Genomic DNA, 24553 nt, shown 5'->3' with positions numbered 1-24553 from the left:
CTGTCAGTTCAAAGCTAGACTAAAAACACATCTCTTTGACCTAGCATTCACATAATACATTATCGACTTCTATAATTCAATGTTAGGCTGCATAGATTAGGTCAGCTGGAACTGGGAACACTTCCCTTAAATCCTGATGTACTCGTTACATCATAAGAAGAATGGCATCTACGCTAATTTCAGTGTCTTTGTTTATCCCGAGGTTTTCCCGCAGCCTGCCGGATCCAGGCCTTTTCCAGATCTGACGAAGGACATTCGCCTGGACCCGATGACAACGCAGTGCTGAAATGTCAACTATCCTCTCCCTATGGAGGATTCCTATTCCACTCTACAGATAAAGCGTTGTGGAAATTAGGGTTCACGTACCAACCCCGAAGTGATAAAATAAAATAAAATAAAATTCTGTATCAAAATTTATAGGCAAGACAAGTAGTTTGTTTAGGTATGGTTTGTAGGGAATTACAAACCTGCGCACATATATTCAAACACACATAACAGAATCAATTCTTAATGCGCATGTGAACGCCATCAGCGTTTATCACAGGTTCCAATTGATAAAAAAACATATAAACACTTGATAATCTTGTTAGATGATTAGATAATTACATTTGAAAGATTTTACTTTCAATAAAACATTTGCAATAGATTTGTAAAAGGGGTTTTTATGCATGTTTGGCCCGGGTTTTTGTTGCATTTACACTGTTCTGACATCTAGGGGTCACCATGGAGACAGGTGTCGGATTGTTTCGAAGCCTCGACACAATACGGCACATTTGCTTCAACTTTTTCAGTGTTTCATGAAGCCTCGATCTGCCCACCACTACCATTACATTCACAGGATGAAGCATAAAACAAAGGCTGAATTCTGAACGGCAGAAATAGTACTAGTAAACTATTCTGAAATAAGCTCAATATGTGCATTCTATGTATGTTCCAAAAGGGTGGAAAAACAAGGGCAATTGAATCTTAAGAACAAATGGAAACACCCAGTTGCATAAACTCCACACTCATGCAAGTCTGGAGAATCATGACTGTTAATGAAAAGGGAGGGATTATCGTTAATTAGCCAAAATCTGTAGAGTACAAAAAGACCAAAGGGCAGCATCTCAACAGTGTGACTAGCTGTTGAACAATGGCAGGAAGTTGGTGTGTTGTTCAGTCTCTGGCACTTTGTGTTTGGTTCTGTGCTTTCTGCCATGCCGTTCCAAAGTGGAGTAATCTGCCCCAAAGTCCTCAAGCTCTGATGTTCCAGCAAACTGACCAGCGGTTTCCTCAGTCAGTTCAATGGCAAGCTAGTCAACAGTTTTCTAAGCCAGTTCAACATCAAGCTAGTCAACAGTTTCCTCAGTCAGTTCAACGGCAAGCTAATCAACAGTATCCTAAGCCAGTTCAACAGCAAGCTAGTCAACAGTTTTCTAAGCCAGTTCAACAGCAAGCTAGTCAGCAGTATCCTCAGTCAGTTCAACAAGCTAGTCAACAGTTTTCTAAGCCAGTTCAACAGCAAGCTAGTCAGCAGTATCCTCAGTCAGTTCAACAAGCTAGTCAACAGTATCCTCAGTCAGTTCAACAGCAAGCTAGTCAACAGTTTCCTCAGTCAGTTCAACAAGCTAGTCAACAGTATCCTCAGTCAGTTCAACAGCAAGCTGGTCAACAGCAAGCTAGTCAACAGTATCCTCAGCAGTTTCAGCCTAAACAGCCAGTGGCACAGGCAGAGCCCCTTGACAAATGTGCTGTAGCTGATTATGAGCAGATCCAATGTGGACCACCTGGTATCAGTGGTGCTGAGTGTGCAGCTATTAACTGCTGCTTTAACGGACAGCAGTGTTACTATGGGAAGGCCGGTAAGAGTGTTGAGTCAATGTAAAGGTGTTTCTTGTTAAACTGATCCTCATCAATAACCAGCTCTTGTACCTTGTTCCAGTCACTGTCCAGTGTATAAGAGATGGTCAGTTTGTGGTAGTGGTGGCTAGAGATGTCACGCTGCCTCGTTTGAGCCTGGATTCAGTCCGTCTCCTGGGTGGAAATGATCCAGCTTGCAGTCCTGTGGGATCCACACCTTTCTTTGCTATATACCAGTTCCCTGTCACTGCGTGCGGCACGAGCATGACAGTGAGTAGCTGCTTGTGGTTTTGTTCTGCGTGGCTTAGAATGGACTGGATGCCAACAGTGTTACTATTTGCAGGAGGACAGTGGATATGTGGTGTATGAAAACAGAATGTCCTCCTCGTATGAAGTGGGTATCGGACCACTTGGTTCCATCACAAGGGACAGCCATTTTGAGTGGGTGATGTATTCTTTAGCACATTTGTTAATCCTTGGCAAATGCTACAAGCTCACTGTTTGTTTTCCAGGCTTCTCTTCCAGTGTAGGTACTCTGGTACTTCTGTGGAAGCTCTGGTTGTGGAGGTCAACACTGTTCCTCCACCTCCACCAGTAGCTGCTCCTGGACCCCTCAGGGTGGAGCTTAGACTAGCAAATGGTCAGTGTGTCACCAAAGGCTGTGCAGAAGGTAAGTGTTTGACCCAAGTGTGTGCCTAAAGCCTTTCTAAAGCTCCAGGTTGCAGCGGTTTCTGGTTAAACACTATTCTTCCTCAGGGGACGAGGCGTACACTTCCTACTACAGTGATGCTGATTATCCTGTTACAAAAGTCCTGCGGGAGCCTGTGTATGTTGAGGTGCACGTTTTGGAGAGGACCGACCCCAACATTGTCCTGATGCTGGGACATTGCTGGGCGACATCAACCCCCAGTCCACTCAGTCTACCCCAATGGGACCTTCTGGTTGATGGGTGAGTAAGGCCAGTCTTTATCCATCTAGTGTGCTGTAAGGTGTTTCTGATTCCCTCTTTGCCTTTCAGATGCCCTTACCAGGATGATCGTTACCTGACCACATTGGTTCCAGTGACTGGATCGTCTGGTCTTCAGTTCCCAACCCACTACAAGCGCTTTATTGTGAAGATGTTCACATTTGTTGATCCATCATCACTGGCTCCTCTGCAGGAAACCGTATGCTCCGCAGCCTTACCTCAATCCTTAATATTAGTACTTTTTATAGTGAATTCTATGGCTAAACCCTTTCCCCCTCTGTTAGATCTTCATCCACTGTAGTACAGCAGTGTGCCATCCCTCTTCTGGCTCCTGTGAGCAAAGCTGCACTAGGAAAAGTGAGTGCTTGCTGTAAACCGACTTGGGAACTGTGAGAATTTGGTATTTAAATGCTCCTCATGCTTCTACCACTTCTTTTACAGGAAGGGACACTCCCATCAAGACCATCTCTAGTGGGCAAACTGTGGTGTCTAGTGGAGAAGTTAACCTGGTCATGTGAATTTAGATTTAATAAACTGGTATTGATTTTCAACAAATCGGATCTTACATGACTGTTCTTGGTTTTATTTATTGGGCCACACTACTAAACCAAAGTTACATTTTTGCTTTAGCAAGGTTGTACTTGCCATGCTCCAGTTGCAAACCTGGGTTCCTCAATATTTTATATAGCAGGGTGCAGACTTTTTTCCTCGCAGTTTGTTTTGCCAAGGAATAAAATATAACAGTAATTGTGACTTATTTCACATTTCTTACTTATTTTTCACAATTGTGAGTTTCTTGGTATTGTGAGTTACAGTATTTCTGGCAAATAAACCCTGCATATGAGTTGACGTTCTCTTGATTTGTGTTCATGAAAGTGCAATAATTCTGACAAAACAAGAAGTTTCTCAAATGAGTAAAATCATGATTATCAGTTTAACCATCATTGTGCAGCCCTACTGGTTGTGTGAAGGGCTTTTAAATCCCTTTATTGCATTAATATAATCCATTTCCAGATGTCTTGTGACGCTGATGAGCTCAATTGGCCCATGCGGAGCTGGAATGGAGAGCTTGAGCTGGCTGTTGTCACCGAGAGCTTCGCTCTAATGATAGATGTTCGTGTGCATCTCCAGACCACAGTGAACATAGTCAGGGAAGTGAGTCCCAATCTCAGTCACAAACTCAATGCTGGCAGACAGTGGCAAAGCATTGATAAAAATCAGAAATGTTTGAGCCGCAAATTTGAATGATTTCTAAAGGATCTTGTGACACTGACAATTTGATTAATTTGTTGCAATAGGAGAGGAAGAATTTTGCAAACTCGTTAAACCATCTAAATTGGCAACTTGTATGTTAGACCCTATACCGACTAAGCTACTGAAAGAGATGCTTCCAGATGTCATAGATCCTCTTCTTAATATCATTAATTCATCTTTGTCTCTAGGATACGTACCAAAAACCTTTAAGCTGGCTATGATTAAACCGCTTGTTAAAAAACGCAACTTGATCATACAATTAGTCAATTACAGGCCGATCTCGAATCTGCCTTTTCTGTCAAAGATATTAGAAAAAGCAGTATCCTCACAACTGTGTTCCTTTCTTGAAAGAAATGATATCTGCGAGGATTTTCAGTCCGGATTTAGACCGTACCATAGTACCGAGACAGCTCTCATTAGAGTCACAAATGATTTGCTCTTATCATCCAATCGTGGTTGTATCTCTCTAGTAGTGTTACTTGATCTTAGTGCTGCATTTGACACCATTGACCACAACATTCTTTTAAATAGACTGGAAAACTATGTTGGCATTAGTGGAATTCCACTAGCATGGTTTAAATCTACTTATCTGACCGTTATCAGTTTGTAGCAGTAAATGAAGAGATGTCTTATCGATCACAATTTCAGTATGGCGTACCACAAGGCTCAGTACTAGGACCGCTGCTGTTCACTCTGTACATGCTACCATTAGGAGATATCATTAGGAAACATGGAATTAGTTTTCACTGTTATTTACATTTATTCATTTAGCTGACACTTTTATCCAAAGCGACTTACAATTGCTATATATGTCAGAGGTTGTACGCCTCTGGAGCAACTAGGGGTTAAGTGTCTTGCTCAGGGACACATTGGTGTCACACAGTGGATTCGAACCCGGGTCTTTCACACCAAAGGCATGTGTCTTATCCACTGCGCCATCACCACCCCATGTTATGCTGATGATACTCAGCTGTATATTTCTTCGTGCCCCGACGAAACGCACCAATTCACAAAATTAACGGAATGCGTTGCTGACATAAAAAATTGGATGACTAGTAATTTCCTACTACTAAATTCTGAAAAAACATAGATTCTAATTATTGGCCAAAAAACTTCCTCACGTAATAACCTAGAATACTGTCTAACACTTGATGGCTGCTCTGTGAAGTCCTCGTCGTCAGTTAGGAACCTGGGTGTGCTCTTTGATACCAATCTTTAATTTAAAAGTCACGTTTCTAGTATCTGTAAAACCGCATTCTTCCATCTTAAAAATATATCTAAATTACGCCATATGCTTTCAATGAAAAATGCGGAACAATTAGTTAATGCTTTCATGACCTCAAGGCTAGATTACTGTAATGCTCTACTGGGTGGTTGCCCTGCACGCTTAATAAACAAACTACAGCTGGTTCAAAACGCTGCAGCTCGAGTTCTTACCAGAACCAGGAAGTATGACCATATTAGTCTGGTTCAATAAACACTGCATTGGCTCCCTATTAAACATTGTATACATTTATAAATATTGCTGATTACTTACAAAGCACTAAATGGTTTAGCTCTGCAGTACTTGAGCGAGCTCTTAACGCATTATAGTCCTTCACGTCTAGTGCGATCTTAAAATTCCGGCCAGTTGATAATACCTAGAATATCAAAATCGACTGCTGGCGGTAGATCCTTTTCCTATTTAGCACCAAAACTTTGGAACAGTCTTCCTACCATTGTCCGGGAAGCAGACACACTCTGTCAGTTCAAAGCTAGACTAAAAACACATCTCTTTGACCTAGCATTCACATAATACATTATCGACTTCTATAATTCAATGTTAGGCTGCATAGATTAGGTCAGCTGGAACTGGGAACACTTCCCTTAAATCCTGATGTACTCGTTACATCATAAGAAGAATGGCATCTACGCTAATTTCAGTGTCTTTGTTTATCCCAAGGTTTTCCCGCAGCCTGCCGGATCCAGGCCTTTTCCAGATCTGACGAAGGACATTCGCCTGGACCCGATGACAACGCAGTGCTGAAATGTCAACTATCCTCTCCCTATGGAGGATTCCTATTCCACTCTACAGATAAAGCGTTGTGGAAATTAGGGTTCACGTACCAACCCCGAAGTGATAAAATAAAATAAAATAAAATTCTGTATCAAAATTTATAGGCAAGACAAGTAGTTTGTTTAGGTATGGTTTGTAGGGAATTACAAACCTGCGCACATATATTCAAACACACATAACAGAATCAATTCTTAATGCGCATGTGAACGCCATCAGCGTTTATCACAGGTTCCAATTGATAAAAAAACATATAAACACTTGATAATCTTGTTAGATGATTAGATAATTACATTTGAAAGATTTTACTTTCAATAAAACATTTGCAATAGATTTGTAAAAGGGGTTTTTATGCATGTTTGGCCCGGGTTTTTGTTGCATTTACACTGTTCTGACATCTAGGGGTCACCATGGAGACAGGTGTCGGATTGTTTCGAAGCCTCGACACAATACGGCACATTTGCTTCAACTTTTTCAGTGTTTCATGAAGCCTCGATCTGCCCACCACTACCATTACATTCACAGGATGAAGCATAAAACAAAGGCTGAATTCTGAACGGCAGAAATAGTACTAGTAAACTATTCTGAAATAAGCTCAATATGTGCATTCTATGTATGTTCCAAAAGGGTGGAAAAACAAGGGCAATTGAATCTTAAGAACAAATGGAAACACCCAGTTGCATAAACTCCACACTCATGCAAGTCTGGAGAATCATGACTGTTAATGAAAAGGGAGGGATTATCGTTAATTAGCCAAAATCTGTAGAGTACAAAAAGACCAAAGGGCAGCATCTCAACAGTGTGACTAGCTGTTGAACAATGGCAGGAAGTTGGTGTGTTGTTCAGTCTCTGGCACTTTGTGTTTGGTTCTGTGCTTTCTGCCATGCCGTTCCAAAGTGGAGTAATCTGCCCCAAAGTCCTCAAGCTCTGATGTTCCAGCAAACTGACCAGCGGTTTCCTCAGTCAGTTCAATGGCAAGCTAGTCAACAGTTTTCTAAGCCAGTTCAACATCAAGCTAGTCAACAGTTTCCTCAGTCAGTTCAACGGCAAGCTAATCAACAGTATCCTAAGCCAGTTCAACAGCAAGCTAGTCAACAGTTTTCTAAGCCAGTTCAACAGCAAGCTAGTCAGCAGTATCCTCAGTCAGTTCAACAAGCTAGTCAACAGTTTTCTAAGCCAGTTCAACAGCAAGCTAGTCAGCAGTATCCTCAGTCAGTTCAACAAGCTAGTCAACAGTATCCTCAGTCAGTTCAACAGCAAGCTAGTCAACAGTTTCCTCAGTCAGTTCAACAAGCTAGTCAACAGTATCCTCAGTCAGTTCAACAGCAAGCTGGTCAACAGCAAGCTAGTCAACAGTATCCTCAGCAGTTTCAGCCTAAACAGCCAGTGGCACAGGCAGAGCCCCTTGACAAATGTGCTGTAGCTGATTATGAGCAGATCCAATGTGGACCACCTGGTATCAGTGGTGCTGAGTGTGCAGCTATTAACTGCTGCTTTAACGGACAGCAGTGTTACTATGGGAAGGCCGGTAAGAGTGTTGAGTCAATGTAAAGGTGTTTCTTGTTAAACTGATCCTCATCAATAACCAGCTCTTGTACCTTGTTCCAGTCACTGTCCAGTGTATAAGAGATGGTCAGTTTGTGGTAGTGGTGGCTAGAGATGTCACGCTGCCTCGTTTGAGCCTGGATTCAGTCCGTCTCCTGGGTGGAAATGATCCAGCTTGCAGTCCTGTGGGATCCACACCTTTCTTTGCTATATACCAGTTCCCTGTCACTGCGTGCGGCACGAGCATGACAGTGAGTAGCTGCTTGTGGTTTTGTTCTGCGTGGCTTAGAATGGACTGGATGCCAACAGTGTTACTATTTGCAGGAGGACAGTGGATATGTGGTGTATGAAAACAGAATGTCCTCCTCGTATGAAGTGGGTATCGGACCACTTGGTTCCATCACAAGGGACAGCCATTTTGAGTGGGTGACGTATTCTTTAGCACATTTGTTAATCCTTGGCAAATGCTACAAGCTCACTGTTTGTTTTCCAGGCTTCTCTTCCAGTGTAGGTACTCTGGTACTTCTGTGGAAGCTCTGGTTGTGGAGGTCAACACTGTTCCTCCACCTCCACCAGTAGCTGCTCCTGGACCCCTCAGGGTGGAGCTTAGACTAGCAAATGGTCAGTGTGTCACCAAAGGCTGTGCAGAAGGTAAGTGTTTGACCCAAGTGTGTGCCTAAAGCCTTTCTAAAGCTCCAGGTTGCAGCGGTTTCTGGTTAAACACTATTCTTCCTCAGGGGACGAGGCGTACACTTCCTACTACAGTGATGCTGATTATCCTGTTACAAAAGTCCTGCGGGAGCCTGTGTATGTTGAGGTGCACGTTTTGGAGAGGACCGACCCCAACATTGTCCTGATGCTGGGACATTGCTGGGCGACATCAACCCCCAGTCCACTCAGTCTACCCCAATGGGACCTTCTGGTTGATGGGTGAGTAAGGCCAGTCTTTATCCATCTAGTGTGCTGTAAGGTGTTTCTGATTCCCTCTTTGCCTTTCAGATGCCCTTACCAGGATGATCGTTACCTGACCACATTGGTTCCAGTGACTGGATCGTCTGGTCTTCAGTTCCCAACCCACTACAAGCGCTTTATTGTGAAGATGTTCACATTTGTTGATCCATCATCACTGGCTCCTCTGCAGGAAACCGTATGCTCCGCAGCCTTACCTCAATCCTTAATATTAGTACTTTTTATAGTGAATTCTATGGCTAAACCCTTTCCCCCTCTGTTAGATCTTCATCCACTGTAGTACAGCAGTGTGCCATCCCTCTTCTGGCTCCTGTGAGCAAAGCTGCACTAGGAAAAGTGAGTGCTTGCTGTAAACCGACTTGGGAACTGTGAGAATTTGGTATTTAAATGCTCCTCATGCTTCTACCACTTCTTTTACAGGAAGGGACACTCCCATCAAGACCATCTCTAGTGGGCAAACTGTGGTGTCTAGTGGAGAAGTTAACCTGGTCATGTGAATTTAGATTTAATAAACTGGTATTGATTTTCAACAAATCGGATCTTACATGACTGTTCTTGGTTTTATTTATTGGGCCACACTACTAAACCAAAGTTACATTTTTGCTTTAGCAAGGTTGTACTTGCCATGCTCCAGTTGCAAACCTGGGTTCCTCAATATTTTATATAGCAGGGTGCAGACTTTTTTCCTCGCAGTTTGTTTTGCCAAGGAATAAAATATAACAGTAATTGTGACTTATTTCACATTTCTTACTTATTTTTCACAATTGTGAGTTTCTTGGTATTGTGAGTTACAGTATTTCTGGCAAATAAACCCTGCATATGAGTTGACGTTCTCTTGATTTGTGTTCATGAAAGTGCAATAATTCTGACAAAACAAGAAGTTTCTCAAATGAGTAAAATCATGATTATCAGTTTAACCATCATTGTGCAGCCCTACTGGTTGTGTGAAGGGCTTTTAAATCCCTTTATTGCATTAATATAATCCATTTCCAGATGTCTTGTGACGCTGATGAGTTCAATTGGCCCATGCGGAGCTGGAATGGAGAGCTTGAGCTGGCTGTTGTCACCGAGAGCTTCGCTCTAATGATAGATGTTCGTGTGCATCTCCAGACCACAGTGAACATAGTCAGGGAAGTGAGTCCCAATCTCAGTCACAAACTCAATGCTGGCAGACAGTGGCAAAGCATTGATAAAAATCAGAAATGTTTGAGCCGCAAATTTGAATGATTTCTAAAGGATCTTGTGACACTGACAATTTGATTCATTTGTTGCTATAGGAGAGGAAGAATTTTGCAAACTCGTTAAACCATCTAAATTGGCAACTTGTATGTTAGACCCTATACCGACTAAGCTACTGAAAGAGATGCTTCCAGATGTCATAGATCCTCTTCTTAATATCATTAATTCATCTTTGTCTCTAGGATACGTACCAAAAACCTTTAAGCTGGCTATGATTAAACCGCTTGTTAAAAAAACGCAACTTGATCATACAATTAGTCAATTACAGGCCGATCTCGAATCTGCCTTTTCTGTCAAAGATATTAGAAAAAGCAGTATCCTCACAACTGTGTTCCTTTCTTGAAAGAAATGATATCTGCGAGGATTTTCAGTCCGGATTTAGACCGTACCATAGTACCGAGACAGCTCTTGTTAGAGTCACAAATGATTTGCTCTTATCATCCGATCGTGGTTGTATCTCTCTATTAGTGTTACTTGATCTTAGTGCTGCATTTGACACCATTGACCACAACATTCTTTTAAATAGATTAGAAAACTATGTTGGCATTAATGGAATTGCACTAGCATGGTTTAAATCATACTTATCTGACTGTATCAGTTTGTAGCAGTAAATGAAGAGATGTCTTATCGATCACAATTTCAGTATGGCGTACCACAAGGCTCAGTACTAGGACCGCTGCTGTTCACTCTGTACATGCTACCATTAGGAGATATCATTAGGAAACATGGAATTAGTTTTCACTGTTATTTACATTTATTCATTTAGCTGACACTTTTATCCAAAGCGACTTACAATTGCTATATATGTCAGAGGTTGCACGCCTCTGGAGCAACTAGGGGTTAAGTGTCTTGCTCAGGGACACATTGGTGTCTCACAGTGGATTCGAACCCGGGTGGCCACACCAAAGGCATGTGTCTTATCCACTGCGCCATCACCACCCCATGTTATGCTGATGATACTCAGCTGTATATTTCTTCGTGCCCCGACGAAACGCACCAAGTCACAAAATTAACGGAATGCATTGCTGACATAAAAAATTGGATGACTAGTAATTTCCTACTACTAAATTCTGAAAAAACATAGATTCTAATTATTGGCCAAAAAACTTCCTCACGTAATAACCTAGAATACTGTCTAACACTTGATGGCTGCTCTGTGAAGTCCTCGTCGTCAGTTAGGAACCTGGGTGTGCTCTTTGATACCAATCTTTCATTTAAAAGTCACGTTTCTAGTATCTGTAAAACCGCATTCTTCCATCTTAAAAATATATCTAAATTACGCCATATGCTTTCAATGAAAAATGCGGAACAATTAGTTAATGCTTTCATGACCTCAAGGCTAGATTACTGTAATGCTCTACTGGGTGGTTGCCCTGCACGCTTAATAAACAAACTACAGCTGGTTCAAAACGCTGCAGCTCGAGTTCTTACCAGAACCAGGAAGTATGACCATATTAGTCTGGTTCAATAAACACTGCATTGGCTCCCTATTAAACATTGAATACATTTATAAATATTGCTGATTAGTTACAAAGCACTAAATGGTTTAGCTCTGCAGTACTTGAGCGAGCTCTTAACGCATTATAGTCCTTCACGTCTAGTGCGATCTCAAAATTCCGGCCAGTTGATAATACCTAGAATATCAAAATCGACTGCTGGCGGTAGATCCTTTTCCTATTTAGCACCAAAACTTTGGAACAGTCTTCCTACCATTGTCCGGGAAGCAGACACACTCTGTCAGTTCAAAGCTAGACTAAAAACACATCTCTTTGACCTAGCATTCACATAATACATTATCGACTTCTATAATTCAATGTTAGGCTGCATAGATTAGGTCAGCTGGAACTGGGAACACTTCCCTTAAATCCTGATGTACTCGTTACATCATAAGAAGAATGGCATCTACGCTAATTTCAGTGTCTATGTTTATCCCGAGGTTTTCCCGCAGCCTGCCGGATCCAGGCCTTTTCCAGATCTGACGAAGGACCTTCGCCTGGACCCGATGACAACGCAGTGCTGAAATGTCAACTATCCTCTCCCTATGGAGGATTCCTATTCCACTCTACAGATAAAGCGTTGTGGAAATTAGGGTTCACGTACCAACCCCGAAGTGATAAAATAAAATAAAATAAAATTCTGTATCAAAATTTATAGGCAAGACAAGTAGTTTGTTTAGGTATGGTTTGTAGGGAATTACAAACCTGCGCACATATATTCAAACACACATAACAGAATCAATTCTTAATGCGCATGTGAACGCCATCAGCGTTTATCACAGGTTCCAATTGATAAAAAAACATATAAACACTTGATAATCTTGTTAGATGATTAGATAATTACATTTGAAAGATTTTACTTTCAATAAAACATTTGCAATAGATTTGTAAAAGGGGTTTTTATGCATGTTTGGCCCGGGTTTTTGTTGCATTTACACTGTTCTGACATCTAGGGGTCACCATGGAGACAGGTGTCGGATTGTTTCGAAGCCTCGACACAATACGGCACATTTGCTTCAACTTTTTCAGTGTTTCATGAAGCCTCGATCTGCCCACCACTACCATTACATTCACAGGATGAAGCATAAAACAAAGGCTGAATTCTGAACGGCAGAAATAGTACTAGTAAACTATTCTGAAATAAGCTCAATATGTGCATTCTATGTATGTTCCAAAAGGGTGGAAAAACAAGGGCAATTGAATCTTAAGAACAAATGGAAACACCCAGTTGCATAAACTCCACACTCATGCAAGTCTGGAGAATCATGACTGTTAATGAAAAGGGAGGGATTATCGTTAATTAGCCAAAATCTGTAGAGTACAAAAAGACCAAAGGGCAGCATCTCAACAGTGTGACTAGCTGTTGAACAATGGCAGGAAGTTGGTGTGTTGTTCAGTCTCTGGCACTTTGTGTTTGGTTCTGTGCTTTCTGCCATGCCGTTCCAAAGTGGAGTAATCTGCCCCAAAGTCCTCAAGCTCTGATGTTCCAGCAAACTGACCAGCGGTTTCCTCAGTCAGTTCAATGGCAAGCTAGTCAACAGTTTTCTAAGCCAGTTCAACATCAAGCTAGTCAACAGTTTCCTCAGTCAGTTCAACGGCAAGCTAATCAACAGTATCCTAAGCCAGTTCAACAGCAAGCTAGTCAACAGTTTTCTAAGCCAGTTCAACAGCAAGCTAGTCAGCAGTATCCTCAGTCAGTTCAACAAGCTAGTCAACAGTTTTCTAAGCCAGTTCAACAGCAAGCTAGTCAGCAGTATCCTCAGTCAGTTCAACAAGCTAGTCAACAGTATCCTCAGTCAGTTCAACAGCAAGCTAGTCAACAGTATCCTCAGCAGTTTCAGCCTAAACAGCCAGTGGCACAGGCAGAGCCCCTTGACAAATGTGCTGTAGCTGATTATGAGCAGATCCAATGTGGACCACCTGGTATCAGTGGTGCTGAGTGTGCAGCTATTAACTGCTGCTTTAACGGACAGCAGTGTTACTATGGGAAGGCCGGTAAGAGTGTTGAGTCAATGTAAAGGTGTTTCTTGTTAAACTGATCCTCATCAATAACCAGCTCTTGTACCTTGTTCCAGTCACTGTCCAGTGTATAAGAGATGGTCAGTTTGTGGTAGTGGTGGCTAGAGATGTCACGCTGCCTCGTTTGAGCCTGGATTCAGTCCGTCTCCTGGGTGGAAATGATCCAGCTTGCAGTCCTGTGGGATCCACACCTTTCTTTGCTATATACCAGTTCCCTGTCACTGCGTGCGGCACGAGCATGACAGTGAGTAGCTGCTTGTGGTTTTGTTCTGCATGGCTTAGAATGGACTGGATGCCAACAGTGTTACTATTTGCAGGAGGACAGTGGATATGTGGTGTATGAAAACAGAATGTCCTCCTCGTATGAAGTGGGTATCGGACCACTTGGTTCCATCACAAGGGACAGCCATTTTGAGTGGGTGACGTATTCTTTAGCACATTTGTTAATCCTTGGCAAATGCTACAAGCTCACTGTTTGTTTTCCAGGCTTCTCTTCCAGTGTAGGTACTCTGGTACTTCTGTGGAAGCTCTGGTTGTGGAGGTCAACCCTGTTCCTCCACCTCCACCAGTAGCTGCTCCTGGACCCCTCAGGGTGGAGCTTAGACTAGCAAATGGTCAGTGTGTCACCAAAGGCTGTGCAGAAGGTAAGTGTTTGACCCAAGTGTGTGCCTAAAGCCTTTCTAAAGCTCCAGGTTGCAGCGGTTTCTGGGCTAACACTATTCTTCCTCAGGGGACGAGGCGTACACTTCCTACTACAGTGATGCTGATTATCCTGTTACAAAAGTCCTGCGGGAGCCTGTGTATGTTGAGGTGCAGGTTTTGGAGAGGACCGACCCCAACATTGTCCTGATGCTGGGACATTGCTGGGCGACATCAACCCCCAGTCCACTCAGTCTACCCCAATGGGACCTTCTGGTTGATGGGTGAGTAAGGCCAGTCTTTATCCATCTAGTGTGCTGTAAGGTGTTTCTGATTCCCTCTTTGCCTTTCAGATGCCCTTACCAGGATGATCGTTACCTGACCACATTGGTTCCAGTGACTGGATCGTCTGGTCTTCAGTTCCCAACCCACTACAAGCGCTTTATTGTGAAGATGTTCACATTTGTTGATCCATCATCACTGGCTCCTCTGCAGGAAACCGTATGCTCCGCAGCCTTACCTCAACCCTTAATATTAGTACTTTTTATAGTGAATTCTATGGCTAAACCCTTTCCCCCTCTGTTAGATCTTCATCCACTGTAGTACAGCAGTGTGCCATCCCTCTTCTGGCTCCTGTGAGCAAAGCTGCACTAGGAAAAGTGAGTGCTTGCTGTAAACCGACTTGGGAACTGTGAGAATTTGGTATTTAAATGCTCCTCATGCTTCTACCACTTCTTTTACAGGAAGGGACACTCCCATCAAGACCATCTCTAGTGGGCAAACTGTGGTGTCTAGTGGAGAAGTTAACCTGGTCATGTGAATTTAGATTTAATAAACTGGTATTGATTTTCAACAAATCGGATCTTACATGACTGTTCTTGGTTTTATTTATTGGGCCACACTACTAAACCAAAGTTACATTTTTGCTTTAGCAAGGTTGTACTTGCCATGATCCAGTTGCAAACCTGGGTTCCTCAATATTTTATATAGCAGGGTGCAGACTTTTTTCCTCGCAGTTTGTTTTGCCAAGGAATAAAATATAACAGTAATTGTGACTTATTTCACAATTCTTACTTATTTTTCACAATTGTGAGTTTCTTGGTATTGTGAGTTACAGTATTTCTGGCAAATAAACCCAGCATATGAGTTGACGTTCTCTTGATTTGTGTTCATGAAAGTGCAATAATTCTGACAAAACAAGAAGTTTCTCAAATGAGTAAAATCATGATTATCAGTTTAACCATCATTGTGCAGCCCTACTTGTTGTGTGAAGGGCTTTTAAATCCCTTTATTGCATTAATATAATCCATTTCCAGATGTCTTGTGACGCTGATGAGCTCAATTGGCCCATGCGGAGCTGGAATGGAGAGCTTGAGCTGGCTGTTGTCACCGAGAGCTTCGCTCTAATGATAGATGTTCGTGTGCATCTCCAGACCACAGTGAACATAGTCAGGGAAGTGAGTCTCAATCTCAGTCACAAACTCAATGCTGGCAGACAGTGGCAAAGCATTGATAAAAATCAGAAATGTTTGAGCCGCAAATTTGAATGATTTCTAAAGGATCTTGTGACACTGACAATTTGATTCATTTGTTGCTATAGGAGAGGAAGAATTTTGCAAACTCGTTAAAGCATCTAAATTGGCAACTTGTATGTTAGACCCTATACCGACTAAGCTACTGAAAGAGATGCTTCCAGATGTCATAGATCCTCTTCTTAATATCATTAATTCGTCTTTGTCTCTAGGATACGTACCAAAAACCTTTAAGCTGGCTATGATTAAACCGCTTGTTAAAAAAATGCAACTTGATCATAAAATTAGTCAATTACAGGCCGATCTCAAATCTGCCGTTTCTGTCAAAGATATTAGAAAAAGCAGTATCCTCACAACTGTGTTCCTTTCTTGAAAGAAATGATATCTGCGAGGATTTTCAGTCCGGATTTAGACCGTACCATAGTACCGAGACAGCTCTTGTTAGAGTCACAAATGATTTGCTCTTATCATCCGATCGTGGTTGTATCTCTCTATTAGTGTTACTTGATCTTAGTGCTGCATTTGACACCATTGACCACAACATTCTTTTAAATAGATTAGAAAACTATGTTGGCATTAATGGAATTGCACTAGCATGGTTTAAATCATACTTATCTGACCGTTATCAGTTTGTAGCAGTAAATGAAGAGATGTCTTATCGATCACAATTTCAGTATGGCGTACCACAAGGCTCAGTACTAGGACCGCTGCTGTTCACTCTGTACATGCTACCATTAGGAAATATCATTAGGAAACATGGAATTAGTTTTCACTGTTATGGCGATGATACTCCGCTGTATATTTCTTCGTGCCCCGACGAAACTTACCAATTCACAAAATTAATGGAATGCATAGCTGATATAAAAACTTGGATGACTAGTAATTTCCTACTACTAAATTCTGAAAAAACAGAGATTCTAATTATTGGCCAAAAAACTTCCTCACGTAATAACCTAGAATACTGTCTAACACTTGATGGCTGCTCTGTGAAGTCCTCGTCGTCGGTTAGGAACCTGTGTGTGTGTGTGTGTGTGTGTGTGCTCTTTGATACCAATCTTTCATTTGAAAGTCACGTTTCTAGTATCTGTAAAACCGCATTCTTCCATCTTAAAAATATATCTAAATTGCGCCATATGCTTTCAATGAAAAATGCGGAACAATTAGTTAATGCTTTCATGACCTCAAGGCTAGATTACTGTAATGCTCTACTGGGTGGTTGCCCTGCACGCTTAATAAACAAACTACAGCTGGTTCAAAACGCTGCAGCTCGAGTTCTTACCAGAACCAGGAAGTATGACCATATTAGTCTGGTTCAATAAACACTGCATTGGCTCCCTATTAAACATTGTATACATTTATAAATATTGCTGATTACTTACAAAGCACTAAATGGTTTAGCTCTGCAGTACTTGAGCGAGCTCTTAACGCATTATAGTCCTTCACGTCTATTGCGATCTCTAAACTCCGGCCAGTTGATAATACCTAGAATATCAAAATCGACTGCAGGCGGTAGATCCTTTTCCTATTTAGCACCAAAACTTTGTAACAGTTTTCCTACCATTGTCCGGGAAGCAGACACACTCTGTCAGTTCAAAGCTAGACTAAAAACACATCTCTTTGACCTAGCATTCACATAATACATTATACATTTATATTATTCAATTCAGTTAAATGATTATTAGGCTGCATAGATTAGGTCAGCCGGAACTGGGAACACTTCCCAAAACACCCGATTTACTCGTTACATCATAAGAAGAATGGCATCTACGCTAATGTCAGTCTTTCCATTTATTCCGAGGTTTACTAAAGTCAGCCGGATCCGGGCCGTATCCAGATCAGACGGTGGACCTGTGCCTGGACACGTCCACATCGCATCCCTGCAGTGCCAGCCTCATCAGCCCTGTGAAGGCCTCATGGACACCTCAACAAACTCGTCTCTGTACCGGCGTGATGACTCCGACCTCCAACCAGAGGAACTGTATAATATTGTGAATGTTCTGATCCAATCTGACTTCTGACCTGTAATGCTTTCTGAATCATAATTACACACTGTTGGTTCGTTGGCCAGAGGAGAACTGAGCGACTGAGTCTGGTTTCTCCCAAGGTTTATTCTCCATTCTGTCCCTGATGGAGTTTGGGTTCCTCTCCACTGTTGCCTTGGCTTTTGGCTTGCTTAGTTGGGGACATTTAATTATTCAACAATATTTTTGATCTGCCTTCAGGTGGACGATGAAGCAGTTTAATTCCAGAAACAAACTTCTTGTATTTATTTGCATGTTATCACTGTGAAGCTGCTTTGATTCAATCTGTATTGTAAAAAGCGCTATATAAATAAAGTCAAGTCAAGTCAAGTCATCTTCATTTATATAGCGCTTTTAACAATGAATTGTTTCAAAGCAGCTTTACAGAGATAAACATATAATTTAAGGTAACAGATTGTTTTGGCGTTATAGCGGTTCTTGAATAATGTTACTTCCAGCTAAAGTTAACTAAAAGATGACCTGACCTGACTTGACTTGACTTGACAATTCTGACTTTATAACGCAATTGCGAGATATAAAGTCAGAATTGCAAGATATAAACTCACAATTGTGTGGTATAAAGTCAGAATTGCATAATATAAAGTTGCAATTCTGACTTTATATCACTTAATTTTGACTTTATAACACGCAATTCTGACTTTATACCACACAATTGTGAGTTTAAATCTTGCAATTCTTACTTTATAACAATTAATTAAGACTTTAAATCACGTAATTCTGACTTAATATCTTGCAATTCTGGGAAATAATTGAGATGTAAACTCGCAATTGTGAGATAAAAAGTCACAATTATCTTTTAAGATGTTTTATTCTGTGGCGAAAACAAGCTTCCATACATGATTGTTTTTTTATGCAATATCCCAGAATTCAGGTGCATGGAAACAAAAGAAGTCTTGATTCAGTGCAGTTTTTGAAAATCGAGAGAGTATCTGTCTTCTGGTCATTGTGTTGAGCTCTATATGTCTTTGAGTCTTCGACCACGACCAGGCAAAACCGACCCACAATGCCAGAGTGTTGTTATGTGGTTGATAAAGTGTTCAGAGTGGTTTGTGGTTTCTTGAAAGGAGTCATGCATGATTCGACTCGAGTCCCTCCTTCATTGTGGGATTTGCTTGCCTTATACGAGAATCCTCTGCTTTAACATGAGATGCATCCTATTAATCTTTAAACGCTTCAGTTATCAGTGGTGACCAAATGGAGGAGTAGGGTTTATGTGAGCGACTCAAAGCTGTTAAATACTAAAGGATCCACGGATATAAAATCACTGACGTTTAAACAAAAAAACTGCAACTAGTTGAAAGAAACCCCCTGAAAACAGTCAGAAAATGTGAGATTTCGGTACGAACTCAAACATTCTCATCAAATTCTCAAGATCAAATGAGCTTTGCTTTTATAGCTCACTTCATGTATCACAATTATTAAATCCTTTGGTGTTTTATTTCTCTTGACGGGTTTTAGGAGAAACATGACTAAATATACACTTGAAGTAAATGCAATTAATAACAGTGGAAGCATCCAGTAAAAAAAAAAAAAAAAAGTGAATATTGCACACAGATCTGTTCATAAAAACACTGCAAGTCTTCCAATTAGAAAATTAGAAATGTTTAGTTGAAGTTAAATCCTATATTTTAAAAGAAACTTGGAAGCTTATTTCTGCCACTGAATAAAAAATAAAATTGCAACGTTTTATCTCACAATTCAGACTTTTTTGCACATTATAAACTCACAATAAATAAAGGTAGAATTGTGAAACTCACAATTGCGTGAAATTGTCAGAATTGCAACATATAAACTTGCAAATGTATGGAAATCAGAATTTTGAAACTTTCAATTGTGAGAAATAAAGTCAGAATTTCCAGAGAAATAGTCAGAATAGCATGACAAAGTCATAATTGTGAAACTCGCAATTGAGAGATATAGTCAGAATTGCAAAATATAAACGTGAAATAAAGTCCGACAAAAAGTCACAAACCTTTTTATTTTGTGACAGAAACAAGCTTCCATTGAAAAAAACTAAATGTTCAAAGCATAAATTATTATGAGGTTTATCTTGCATTTTATAAAACAAAATGCATGCAAGAAAATGTACATCCATCAGTCCTGAAACAAGGCCGAACTGTCTCTTTATGGCTAAAGATCTGGCCAAGCAACTCAAAAACTTGTAGATTTCAATCTTTTGGTTTGAACCCTTGATCAAAAAGAGTCTAAAATGCAAAGTAACATCATATAACATCCTCTCTGAAAAGTAAATAGTTTTTGTAGAGATGCAATAGAACTATTTTTGGTTCCCCAAAGAACCTCTCAGTTTTTAAAAGAACTGGGAAGAACATTTTAATAATGTATTTCCACTATAAAGTACCTTTTGTGGAACGGAAAGAGTCCATGGATGTTAAAGGTTCCAGTAAAGAACCTTTACTTTTAACAGTGTAAACGTTTTAAATTAAAACGTATTCAGGAAAACACATATAAACAACCATCATGATGACTAAACATGCAGGGAAATAAATCAAGAGACAAAAATATGCTTGTTATTTTAATTATATACATAAATTAGAAAATACAACTTTACTGTTTTTATTATTTCAAATCCACCATAAATCTGTAAATTACAATATTTACACATTGTACATGAACCTGTTTGAAACAATACTAATATAAAGACATTTAGTTCTCTTGATACTTTTACAGCATGTCCTTAACGACTCATTAAAGCCATTTTAAACATTAGCGGACTGCAAATTACAGTGGTTATGAACACACAACGAACTGAGAGAAAACTAATGAAAATATTGAACACAATCTTGATTGAATCTCTCAAAAACATCATATTTCACCCCGTTTTTGGGTTTGTTTGCATTTTTTATGACAGTTACACACATTTGCCGCAATTCTAATCAGAGTAGCATATTGGAAATCCTCCAGTCCGGAGGATAGTTTTACTATTATGGGACTTACAGTTGAACTTCACAAAATATTGCATGACGAGAATTTATGGGGAAAATGTGTTTAATTGCCATGAAAAAAGTGCATAAATCATTGTGTTTATGCATTGCATTGATGAACTATGAGCTTGACGGGCTTCTTGAGATCCGGCATGAACGGTAAACACGTGTTCCTCAGCAAACGTGACATCACACACACGTCACAGCTGATATCATGCGTATGAAGGTCCCACTCGGCATCTATACGACCGTCCCATGACCCTAAAGGGAGAAAAAGAGGATAAATGACTGAGTTTACACTGAGAAATGACAAGTTTATACACTGTAAAACATTTGTGTTGGTTTAACTTAAAGGGGTCATATAATGCCATTTTTGTACAAGCTAATATGATTCTTTAGGGTCTAAATTAAAAGTTTGTAATATACTTTAATTAAAAATTCTCACTAGTATTGTAAGAAAACACTTATTTTACCTGGTCAAAAACAGCTCTGTTTTCAGCACGCCGTTTCAGTGCATATGCCTTTAAATGATAATGAGCTTTGCTGACTCCGCCCCTCTGTTCTGTGCGTACACGTTTGTAACACAATAACACAATAACCATAACGCGTTGTTCAGTATAAACGTGGGATTATGAATTATATTGAGAACGTCATACATAGAAAACATGCCGTAATGTACCCTGAGTGTAAACCTTAGACGCATTCATCGTGAAGCGTGCAGCTAGCGATTTGCAAAGATATAAATATTAATATAAAGTTTAATAAAACGTTACTTCACTCACTTCAGTTGCTCTAGAGGTTCAGCAGGAACATGAATAGCTGGTACCGGTCCAGGAGCAGCTTCTTAGCAAAACCAGCTCATACTGACCCTCGTTTATAAAGCAGTCTGGTGTGTGAAATGATTTGTGCAAACATGAGAGCATTGACGTTGCTCGTGGGGAATATTCCCTTCGAAAACAAACTCAGCCACTGCGTCTTCAGCGGTTCGGATTTAGGAACATTAAAATGACTGTGTTCGTTATTACACCCAAGAACAGAACACCACAATCGCTTAGACGCCATTCTGCTCATAGACAGTGCTCCAGCATATCAACAATGACCGCGCCGGTCCGCGCAGACTATGATTGACAGCTGGCTCACGAGCGAGGGCGGGTCTGTTTTGAAACGCGCCTGTCAATCAACAATCGTGGGAGGGGCTTCCGAGCGTGTGACATCACACGGTCGAACGGCTCGATTTGAGGCAGGGGAAAACATATAAGGAGATTAAAACAAAAACACTGGATGGATTTTTATCATTATATGATGTTTGTGTACAGGCACTGCCAACACACATTTCACTACAATCAACTTGTAAAAGTGCATGTACCATTATATGACCCCTTTAAAAAAGTAAGTAACCTGGTTGACTTAAAATCTTAAGTTCATTGAAATTAATACAATGGAGATTAGTTTAAGCAACAGAAACTCAAAGTATTATGTAATCTGAAGCACATCAATTATCTAAGTTGACTTGACAATAGCAAAACTGTTGTGGTAACAAATCATGAAAAAACTTTTTTTTTTTCAGGTGCTGTACCTAAATAATAACTATTTGTATATTTAGCCTAGATTTTTTTGGTTTCCTGATCATCAGATCCTCATATTAGAGTGATTTCTGAAGGATCATGTGACACTGAAGACTGGAGTAATGATGCTGAAAATACAGCTTTGATCACAGGAATAAATTACACTTTACTGTATATTCACATAGAAAACAGCTGATTTACATTATAATAATATTTCACTGTTTTTACTGTATTTTTGATCAAATAAATGCAGCTTTGGTGCAGAAGAGACTCTTTCAGATAAAATCTACCAAAGCATTTGCATTTATATAAATGTAAAAACAAATATTTTTCAAAGTTCTAAATAAAATAAACATTATTTTGAGTGCGTTTAAAAAAAAAAAAAAAAATCTATTAAAAAATTTCTGCTTTAATTCAATGTTACTCTGAAATTTAATCTCCGAGTTCGTTTTTTTTCTTCAGTGTAATGAGGTACAAAAAAACAAAAAAACATTTCATAGTGGAAAACTACTAATTTCTGTCACTTCTGTGAACCAACTACTGTACAGAATATGAAGAATCTTTGGGTTGGTTAGTTGTTGGTTTTTTTGTAGTTTTTTTAAATACAAGCCAATAAAGTAACCACACTTTTATTTAAAGTAACACACAACCCGAAAATAGCCCTACTAAAATAACTGTTACGGGTGTGGTGCAGGTTGAAGGAGAGGCAGCAGTCAGCAGATCAAATACAATAAACTTTACTAAATAACTCAGACCAGGAATCCAGAAAACACTAACACACCATATACATACGAACGAGAACCGACAAGGAGTGAGGGAGAACACAGGGTTTACATACACAGAGAACAGATTAGGGAAACAAGGCACAGCTGGGGCAAATGAACTAGACACAGGTGAATAAACTAAACACTAACGAGGAGCGGGAAACTGGAAACAGGACTGAACCAAATACACAAAGAACGGGGGAAACACAGGACATACATGTAACATTAGCTCCCCCTCCTGCAAGGCGCGTCCTCGCGCCGAGTAACATCAATAAGGGTGGGGGGGTGGGCGCCCTGGAGGCTGACGAGGGAGTGGCCTACCCGGAGCAGGAAGCCTCCAGGGCGGAGCAGGACATGCAGGAGGCCAGGGCGGAGCAGGACGTGCAGGAGGCCAGGGCGGAGCAGGACGTGCAGGAGGCCAGGGCGGAGACTTTTCCTCGGGTGGCCAGGGTGGAGACTTTCCCTCGGGTGGCCAGGGTGGAGAGGCCACTTCAGGTGGCCAGGGTGGAGAGGCCACTTCAGGTGGCCGAGAGGCCACTTCAGGTGGCCAGGGTGGAGAGGCCACTTCAGGTGGCCAGGGTGGAGAGGCCACTTCAGGTGGCCAGGGTGGAGAGGCCACTTCAGGTGGCCAGGGTGGAGAGGCCACTTCAGGTGGCCAGGGTGGAGAGGCCACTTCAGGTGGCCAGGGTGGAGAGGCCACTTCAGGTGGCCAGGGTGGAGAGGCCACTTCAGGTGGCCAGGGTGGAGACTGTCCCTCGGGTGGCTTATATCCCCCCCCCAAAATTTTCTTGGGGGGAGTGACGGGTTCAGAGACAGGCTTGGGGGAACTGGACGGGACCAGCGGAGAAGGCACGGGAGGACTGGACGGGACCAGCGGAGAAGGCTCGGGAGGACTGGACGGGACCAGCGGAGAAGGCTCGGGAGGACTGGACGGGACCAGCGGAGAAGGCTCTGGCTCGGCAGGCGCGCAGGGAAGCTCCGGCTCGGCAGGCGTGCGGAGAAGCTCCGGCTCGGCAGGCGTGCAGGGAAGCTCTGGCTCGGCAGGCGTGCAGGGAAGCTCAGGCTCGGCAGGGCTGCAGGGAAGCTCAGGCTCGGCAGGGCTGCAGGGAAGCTCAGGCTCGGCAGGGCTGCAGGGAAGCTCAGGCTCGGCAGGGCTGGACGTGACCAGCTGTGAAGGCTCTGGCGGGCAGGCGACGGGCTCAGGCTCTGGCGGGCAGGCGACGGGCTCAGGCTCTGGCGGGCAGGCGACGGGCTCAGGCTCTGGCGGGCAGGCGACGGGCTCAGGCTCTGGCGGGCAGGCGACGGGCTCAGGCTCTGGCGGGCAGGCGACGGGCTCAGGCTCTGGCGGGCAGGCGACGGGCTCAGGCTCTGGCGGGCAGGCGACGGGCTCAGGCTCTGGCGGGCAGGCGACGGGCTCAGGCTCTGGCGGGCAGGCGACGGGCTCAGGCTCTGGCGGGCAGGCGACGGGCTCAGGCTCTGGCGGGCAGGCGACGGGCTCAGGCTCTGGCGGGCAGGCGACGGGCTCAGGCTCTGGCGGGCAGGCGACGGGCTCAGGCTCTGGCGGGCAGGCGACGGGCTCAGGCTCTGGCGGGCAGGCGACGGGCTCAGGCTCTGGCGGGCAGGCGACGGGCTCAGGCTCTGGCGGGCAGGCGACGGGCTCAGGCTCTGGCGGGCAGGCGACGGGCTCA

General features: G+C 42.1%; 2 protein-coding genes across 2 annotated transcripts; both read left to right on the top strand.

Moving 5' to 3' along the window:
• The first annotated feature begins 6905 nt into the window (after positions 1-6905).
• LOC130082306 (zona pellucida sperm-binding protein 4-like) lies at positions 6906-8995 on the top strand. The gene is made up of 8 exons (XM_056247160.1): positions 6906-7259; positions 7455-7641; positions 7722-7909; positions 7983-8080; positions 8152-8309; positions 8396-8588; positions 8658-8805; positions 8891-8995. Exons 1-8 carry the CDS (start codon positions 6933-6935, stop codon positions 8978-8980), a joined length of 1389 nt encoding a protein of 462 aa, XP_056103135.1. The 5' UTR covers positions 6906-6932; the 3' UTR covers positions 8981-8995.
• A 658-nt stretch (positions 8996-9653) lies between these two features.
• Positions 9654-14711, top strand: LOC130082305 (zona pellucida sperm-binding protein 4-like). The gene is made up of 8 exons (XM_056247159.1): positions 9654-9761; positions 13150-13357; positions 13438-13625; positions 13699-13796; positions 13868-14025; positions 14112-14304; positions 14374-14521; positions 14607-14711. The coding sequence occupies exons 1-8, from the start codon at positions 9654-9656 to the stop codon at positions 14694-14696; spliced, it is 1191 nt and encodes a 396-aa protein (XP_056103134.1). The 3' UTR covers positions 14697-14711.
• Positions 14712-24553: the final 9842 nt, after the last annotated feature.

Source organism: Rhinichthys klamathensis, unplaced genomic scaffold, assembly GCF_029890125.1.
Source record: "Rhinichthys klamathensis goyatoka isolate OS25496 unplaced genomic scaffold, OSU_Roscu_1.1 h1tg000043l_1, whole genome shotgun sequence".
Taxonomy (NCBI): Eukaryota; Metazoa; Chordata; class Actinopteri; order Cypriniformes; family Leuciscidae; genus Rhinichthys; species Rhinichthys klamathensis.
Note: the sequence above shows the minus strand (reverse complement) of the source record. Positions and strands in the feature narration are given on the sequence as shown.

What these genes read in the sequence shown, in the direction of transcription:
- LOC130082306 (XM_056247160.1), top strand. Translation starts at nt 6,933, where the DNA reads ATGGCAGGAAGTTGGTGTGTTGTTCAGTCTCTGGCACTTTGTGTTTGG. An exon ending in ACAAGGGACAGCCATTTTGA is followed by an intron (nt 8,081 to 8,151) that starts GTGGGTGACGTA and finishes TTTGTTTTCCAG; the next exon opens with GCTTCTCTTCCAGTGTAGGT. An exon ending in CACCAAAGGCTGTGCAGAAG is followed by an intron (nt 8,310 to 8,395) that starts GTAAGTGTTTGA and finishes ATTCTTCCTCAG; the next exon opens with GGGACGAGGCGTACACTTCC.
- LOC130082305 (XM_056247159.1), top strand. Translation starts at nt 9,654, where the DNA reads ATGCGGAGCTGGAATGGAGAGCTTGAGCTGGCTGTTGTCACCGAGAGC. An exon ending in CACCAAAGGCTGTGCAGAAG is followed by an intron (nt 14,026 to 14,111) that starts GTAAGTGTTTGA and finishes ATTCTTCCTCAG; the next exon opens with GGGACGAGGCGTACACTTCC. An exon ending in TGGGACCTTCTGGTTGATGG is followed by an intron (nt 14,305 to 14,373) that starts GTGAGTAAGGCC and finishes TTTGCCTTTCAG; the next exon opens with ATGCCCTTACCAGGATGATC.